At 45.6% G+C, this 7257-nt stretch overlaps 1 protein-coding gene across 3 annotated transcripts; it reads left to right on the forward strand.

Moving 5' to 3' along the window:
* Window positions 1-454: 454 nt before the first annotated feature.
* Window positions 455-5787, forward strand: LOC133915295 (inactive protein kinase SELMODRAFT_444075-like). 3 transcript variants are annotated; one of them, XM_062358407.1, is made up of 11 exons: window positions 734-863; window positions 976-1487; window positions 1652-1889; window positions 2166-2305; window positions 2386-2480; window positions 2572-3596; window positions 3775-3935; window positions 4211-4287; window positions 4383-4530; window positions 5081-5230; window positions 5323-5787. In XM_062358407.1, exons 2-11 carry the CDS (start codon window positions 1323-1325, stop codon window positions 5551-5553), a joined length of 2430 nt encoding a protein of 809 aa, XP_062214391.1. In that variant the 5' UTR covers window positions 734-863; window positions 976-1322; the 3' UTR covers window positions 5554-5787. The 3 variants fall into 3 exon arrangements, with proteins under 3 accessions (XP_062214398.1, XP_062214391.1, XP_062214407.1); XM_062358414.1 differs by lacking the exons at window positions 734-863; window positions 976-1487 and adding an exon at window positions 455-725; XM_062358423.1 differs by lacking the exon at window positions 976-1487.
* Window positions 5788-7257: the final 1470 nt, after the last annotated feature.

Raw genomic sequence — 7257 nt, forward strand, 5'->3', positions numbered from 1 at the left:
TCCAAGACAATGCTACTTAGCCTAGGTCCTAGGCTCATCTGCTTTCAGGTCACGTCGCTATACAAAAGTACACGCAAACATAAAAACGGAAAAAAGCCTGTAAAATGTTCAGGGAAATTTTCTGTCAAGCCGCAGCAGAGACCAGATCAACTCTGGGATCCAGTGGTGGCACCAACGGGCGACCGCCAGCAGCTGAGCTTGGTGGACCACGTCCACGAGGACCATGTCACTGCGGCCCTCCCCTGCGCACGGGGACCGCGCCACGGCCCCCTCCCTGATCTGACCCTGCCAGGCGGTCCCCACCAGGGACAGCCGGCACACGGCTCACGAGGCAGGACGCTCCCCGGCCGCCCGATCGGAAGCCGACGGGTGGGGCTGCGCTGGGACCCGATCTGTAAGTTTCTTTTATTTTTGCCTCTGGTGGCAAGAGTGGTTAATGCAGCGAAGTTTGGAGGGCATAGAGGGTAAATCCAGCGGTCGACGGCGATCGGGGGTGGTGGTGGAAGCGGAAGCGGTAGTAGCTGAGGAGGTTAGCGAGGAGCAATGGAGGTTTAATTGCTTCGGCTCCTTGCCTCTTTAATGGCTGCCGCCTCCAGCGCCTCCGTCTCAGCTTCCACGCCTTTGCACTAAGTGCTAGGGTTTGCGTGCGTCGCTCTCGGCGAGGAGGGGGAGGGCTGCGGCTGCGGGTTCGGAGCTGCTCCTCGTCGTCTCCGTGGCGTTCTCCGGTGCGTCTCGTACCCTTCCGCGCCGTCGGTTTCGGGTTTGCCTTTGCGTTTGCCGGGGTTTCGATTTTGTTAGTTCGGATGGGAGCAGCAGAAATTTGAAGGTCTCGGAGGATTATTTTGCCCCAATTTTTTCAGCAGGTATACATTCGTTTATGGAAGGAAATGCGAGTCGAATCTCTCGCCGTAGATCTTACGCGATTTGTATTTTGGGGTGGAGGTTTTTATCTGGAGAAATTTCGATCCATTTTAGTTTCCTCCCACATGGAGGCCCGTTCTGAGGCGTGAAGCGCAGCGAGATCTACTGAGGACTCAAATAATTTGAAGGGGATTCCTGCGGCGTGCCGGGAATCGTGTGGGCAGGCTAGGATGGAGGAGGATGAGGCGGCACTATGCAATCTGAGCAGCAGCGGCCTAAGGCGATGGCGACCTCGCCGTTGGCGCTCCCCCGTTGTCCCTGTCCCCGGCTACAGTGGCGGTGAGGACATTCACAGGCGCAGCGGTGGTGCCCCCCATCTCTGCGGCCACCGATAAAGGTTGTGACCTTTTGTCAAGATCGTTGGGCGATCCGACGAGCATCCAAACCGTTCATCCCGGGTCATGACACCTTTCTCCGAATCCGGGGCCTCGGGTCGGGACCCAGGCCGGGGAAAAGGCCGCCTCCTTTTACCGCAATCACCTTTACTGGTCTCCGGTCTTGTTCGCCTTTTTGGTTCTGCCAAGCAGTTCCGGTGTCGAACTCTGGTGGCAACTGTCAGTAGCTCGGTACTCGCTCCTATCCCCATTGGCATTAAAGCCCCCGTCGCGGTTGTTGTGTTGTTTGTACTAGGCGGGCATCACCTCTAGCTTGATGTTTGCTTTATCTGCTGTGGCTGGCTCTTGGGTTGTTGAGTTCTTGGGCTGTGGCTTAGGAGGTTCTTGATTTGTAGGCATTGCTGGAGAGTAAGAAGATGATGGTGGGTTCTTCTCAGCAACTGCTGCTGCTGCAGAGGAAGGGGAAGGCCGCGGCCGCGGCCGCGGCGGCGCCAGCGGCGGAGAAGGTGGTGGTGGCGGTGAGGGCAGCCACGAGGGAGATCTCGAAGACGGCCATCGTGTGGGCGCTGACGCACGTCGTGCAACCCGGCGGGAGTATCATACTCCTCGTCGTCGTCCCGGCGCATAGCTCTGGTATTGTTTCCTTCCCTTGCGTTCCTATGAGAATGAGCCCTGTGCAATATACAGTTCTTCTACTGCTGTTTGTTTCTGGAATTAACCTCTTTGCTATATTAAGGTATCAATAACGATGTTCTCTTGCACACATTTTCTTGCACTACTAATTTGCTCCTAAGCACATGTGTTACCATGAGCACTGAAGTCTCTGCACTTTGTTCAGTCCCGGTTAAGTGGTTCATTGGTTTGTGTAGTTGTGGCCTGAAATACCCCTACACTTTTCCTTCATTTCAGGCAGGAAGTTCTGGGGCTTTCCACTGTTTGCGGGGGATTGTGCAAGTGGCCATAAGTCTATGTTGGATCAGAAATCGGATATCTCAGAGTCGTGTTCTCAAATGATGCAGAAACTTCGTGATGCCTATGATGTAAACAAGGTTCGGAGCCAGTGCTACTGCTTGTTTTGGTGTAACTCTTGGCATAGACTTGTGTGTTTAATTTATTGTCATTTTTGTAGATAATTGTGAAGATTGAGATTGTTTCCGGGTCTCCTTGTGGCGTTGTAGCTGCTGAATCTAAGCGAGCACAAGCAAGCTGGGTTGTGCTAGACAAGTAATGTCAACTCCTACTACAGTATTTTTCTTTTGTACGGTCTAGTTTCTTTCATTTTATGTTTGCTTAATTGTATGCTGCTGCTGCTCAGGGAGTTGAAGCATGAAGAGAAGCGTTGTGTGGAGGAGCTTCAGTGCAACATTGTTGTTATGAAGCGTTCTCAGCCTAAAGTCCTCCGACTGAATCTTGTGGGATCTCCTGATAAAGAGTCCAAAGCAACCTGTACAATTTCACCCGTGTTGGATAGTTCTGCTGGTAAAACGGCAACTAATGTTAAAGAGCCACGGAGATCAATTCGAGGACCAGCTGTAACCCCAAATAGCAGCCCGGACTTACAGACACCTTTTGGAAGTACTGAAGTGGGAACATCCTCTGTCTCAAGTTCAGATCCTGGGACATCACCGTTTTCTGTTTCTGAAACAAATGGCTCTCTGAAGAAGGAGGTGCAGGCAACGAAGGATAAAATTGAACATTCAGATGTCAATATTTCTGATTCTGACAGCGAAACATTGAGCCCTCCAGCAACTTTCACACTTCAGCCATGGATGGTTGACATTTTACAAGGATCTGCATCCTCAAGATTACTTGGAAAAGGTCCACGAAAAACTCATACTCCAACAGCAGATGCTTTGCTGGAGAAGATCTCCAAGCTGGATCTCTTGAATGAAATTAGTACAATGAGAAGCAGGTCAGACTTAAACTTCCGAGGGAATGTCAGGGATGCCGTCTCGTTGGCAAGGAGTGCGCCTCCTGGACCACCTCCCTTGTGTTCAATATGCCAGCACAAAGCACCTGTGTTTGGAAAGCCTCCTCGGTGGTTTACTTACGCTGAACTGGAACTTGCAACTGGTGGTTTCTCCCAAGCAAATTTCTTAGCTGAAGGTGGATTTGGGTCTGTTCATCGAGGTGTCCTTCCTGATGGCCAGGCAATTGCTGTTAAGCAACACAAGCTTGCTAGCTCCCAGGGTGATGTTGAGTTTTGCTCAGAGGTGGAAGTTCTTAGTTGTGCACAACACCGGAATGTTGTAATGCTGATTGGTTTCTGCGTTGAGGACAGAAGACGTTTATTGGTTTATGAGTACATCTGCAATGGATCCTTGGATTCTCATCTTTATGGTAATACATTTTCTTTCTCTTGCATGTTTGGTTAAGATACTCACCGTTTTCAAGCTCACTATGCACCTAACAACTTGTGTGTTTGGTTTCTTATTCCCGTTTTCTATTCACTTTTTTTCTGAAATTAGTGACGTTGACATAAACATATCCCTTAAGCTATTCTTGAAATATTATTCAGGTCATAATAGAGAAACATTGGAGTGGGCTGCAAGACAAAAGATTGCAGTTGGTGCTGCTCGTGGGCTGCGGTACCTTCACGAGGAATGTAGGGTTGGCTGTATAATCCATCGTGACATGAGACCAAACAACATCCTTGTCACACATGATTTCGAACCACTGGTATGGTCCTATTTCCCTGATTGGAATGTAGATAACTCTATTGTTGTTGTGTCTTTGGCATTAGACATTTTTCCAAATAGGATAAAGTTTCTGTATCTGATGCAATCATCAGGTGATATTTCATATTGAGTGGTTGTGGTGTGCAGATTTGTTTAAAGTGCAGGCCATCTATTGTCTGTTGAACTCTGCCAATCGTCCAATCTTATTTTGTGGTTCCTGTTGACCGCTTAATTTCATCTTGTATGGTTGCAAGTCCCTCAATAATTTCCTGACAGGTTGGAGATTTTGGCCTTGCGCGATGGCAACCTGATGGAGACATGGGTGTTGAAACAAGAGTCATTGGCACATTTGGGTAAATATTGAGTTAAATGACTTTATTATGTGAAAATAGATCATCATAGGCAGTTTCGAGCACTGCTAATCAGAGGACTTTATGACTGTCTGCAGTTATCTGGCACCTGAATATGCGCAGAGTGGACAAATAACAGAGAAAGCTGATGTATACTCATTTGGGGTTGTGCTAGTGGAACTTGTCACTGGGCGGAAGGCTGTTGACATTAACAAACCAAAGGGCCAGCAGTTTCTAACTGAATGGGTGAGCTAATTTAGTTGATCCTCATTTCTCATGAGTCAAATATTTTTCTATTTGATGGCTAAGATACTCAATGTTTGCAATAATGTTACATAGTCTGAGGAACACCATTTTCTAGCATTGGTCTGTCTTAATTTCATGTTGCAGTTATTTGGAGACATACTCCATGGGCAGATAAACTTCTGTTTCAAAGTTTCAGAATAGCCATGTAATGTGTAATCTAGTGTTGTGCCAAAATTGTATGTGTTAGTTTTTGGAGCGTTTTTGTTAGGGTAAACACCATGCCAGGAAAATAACCGGGCAGCATCGGCTGCTAGGGGGGATTGGACTGTAGATTGGGGGTTCTTAGAATATTAGAGGAGGCTTAGATGAATTCTTCTTGCTTGATTATAAGGGCGGTAGCCGTGTGCTTTATATAGACTTAACAATTTGACTAACAAACTCTAGATAGGATACTAGCCTACTCCTGAACTCACGCTACAGTATCCGCACATAACAGTTTTCCTCCATTTGTGCTGTTTAGCTTGAACTCACAAGATTTATATTGTAACAGGCACGGCCTTTCTTGGAGGAGGATGCAATAGATGAGCTCATAGACCCACGCCTCGGGGATCGCTACTGTGAAAATGAGGTCCACTGCATGCTGCACGCAGCAAGCCTGTGCATAAGACGTGATCCACATTCAAGGCCTCGCATGTCTCATGTTAGTGGCACAATCTGCAACTCTTTTCCCTTCATAGTCATTCCTAAAACTAGATTGTGTGTATGCTTACCCCTTCTGTCTTGTAAAAACAGGTTCTTCGCATACTTGAGGGTGACATGGTTGTCGAATCTGGCTCTGTTACGGCCCCTAGTAGTGATTCTGGGAGCAGGAGCTGGAGAATGGTAAATGAACAACAGCATCATCAGGACTACAGTAGCCCGGCTCGACAAGATTCGCAGCGAGCGGTCGAAGGGAAACGCTCCTACAATGCTTTGAGGGCCTCCTGGGACCGAGATAAGCAGAGCATCTCTAACAGATTTTAGTATCTGCTCTTCCTAAAACGCAGCGAAGTTGAGATGTTCAACTATGTATTATTCCCTCGCCCCATTACCCAGTCTCTCTCTCTCTCTCGTTTTCTTTTTGTTCTTTTGCCTTTGTAGTAATTGTAGGCTAAGCTTTTCTGATACATTGCCCTGGTGTATAGTAGAAATGCCAATAGGTTTTACAAGTATATTGAGCTCGGAGGTAGCTCTTATTTTGTGTATGATTCGAGGAAATGTGGGTCACAGATGACAGCCGTTATGCTTAGAATCTCAGTAACTTGGTCCTACCTGCAAAGCAATAGTTCTGTAGAAGATTGCATGGTCTTCGTTATCGTCACATGAGAAGCGTGGCCTGATGTCCCATTGAAAACAAGCCATTTTTCCGTATGGTACACTAGATTTTGCCTGACCCTGAAAGCATGCAATTATTTGGGATTTTGATCTCCACGCTGTTCTGTCAGTCATGGTGTTGCGTTCGATATGCTACAGGCATCCAGCTGGTGTTCCGTGAAATAAATATATAAGTAAACATTTCTAAAAACACAATAAAAATATATATTGTAAATTCAATAAATGAATTTAAATTTTGCAAAAAATACAATATAAATTGTTTAAATATGAAATAAGGTCTTACATAAATAAGAGATTATAATACTATTCTAGATTTTCATTTTACGTTTTCTTATAGCCATAAAAACCTCAATTATGTCATCCTCGTTTACATTAAAAAAAATATTTAGCTTAATAAATGTGATTAAACCATATAATGGTTCAAAGTTTGGCACAAACCGGATAATCTAATTTCTAAAATTCTGCTAGTTACGTATCATGTGAGTAATCTGAATAATAAAGAAAAATAATAACATCGATATCCGTAAAACAAATATTGAATCAACAAGATCGATCAATCCCAATAACAATAACTAGTACTCTGTACAATGTATCTGATCCAGCTGCTAGCTAGTGCTGCTTTCCTATCTTTCTTTTCCTATTTTTTAGACAAGAATCAAAGCTAGTACTTAATTTTCTAGATAAGGATAAAGCAAATAGTAAATTACTTGTTGATAAGTTTTTGCTAAATTTTATCAATAATACAAAAATACATTCTCTTCTATAATGATCATGAATCATTTATATCATATAAATTGAAACTCACGGTATTACAAATTTAGAAATTGCAGTTAACATTGAATATACAAGATTACAAGATCAATTAAAACTTATGATATTGCAATATTGAATCTTAAATATTTGTGCTGACTGAGTAACTCTGCTATATACTTACAGCCTTAGGCTCTCTAACCCCTGTACATATCTGCATAAAAATAGAATGGATTCCTAAGTAGTCTCAGACTCATTGGACTACCCACTAAATCCACCTATGCATAGGTGTGGTTTGCCTTTAAGCACAGGGCCATCCCATCCGTCAGCACAGTGTGCTTCAGAAGTGCGCTCCTCTCAGACCTCAGACCAGCCATGGCGCCCTACACTAACGGCTGCAGGCCCTTCCTTCTTCGACGGCTCGAGCACTCCCGGAGGGCTGCTGCTCTGCTTGTTTCTGCTGGAGTGCATGCTCTCCTGGCCGTAAAACACAGGCCGGCGTCGCGTCGTGGGAACTGCATGTCAGCTACTGCTATCTGTCTGCCACCCATCATTGCATGCCACCGTACGCCGGCTTGTAGCAGCTCGTGTAGTATGTGGCAG

Source organism: Phragmites australis, chromosome 1, assembly GCF_958298935.1.
Source record: "Phragmites australis chromosome 1, lpPhrAust1.1, whole genome shotgun sequence".
Lineage (NCBI taxonomy): Eukaryota > Viridiplantae > Streptophyta > Magnoliopsida > Poales > Poaceae > Phragmites > Phragmites australis.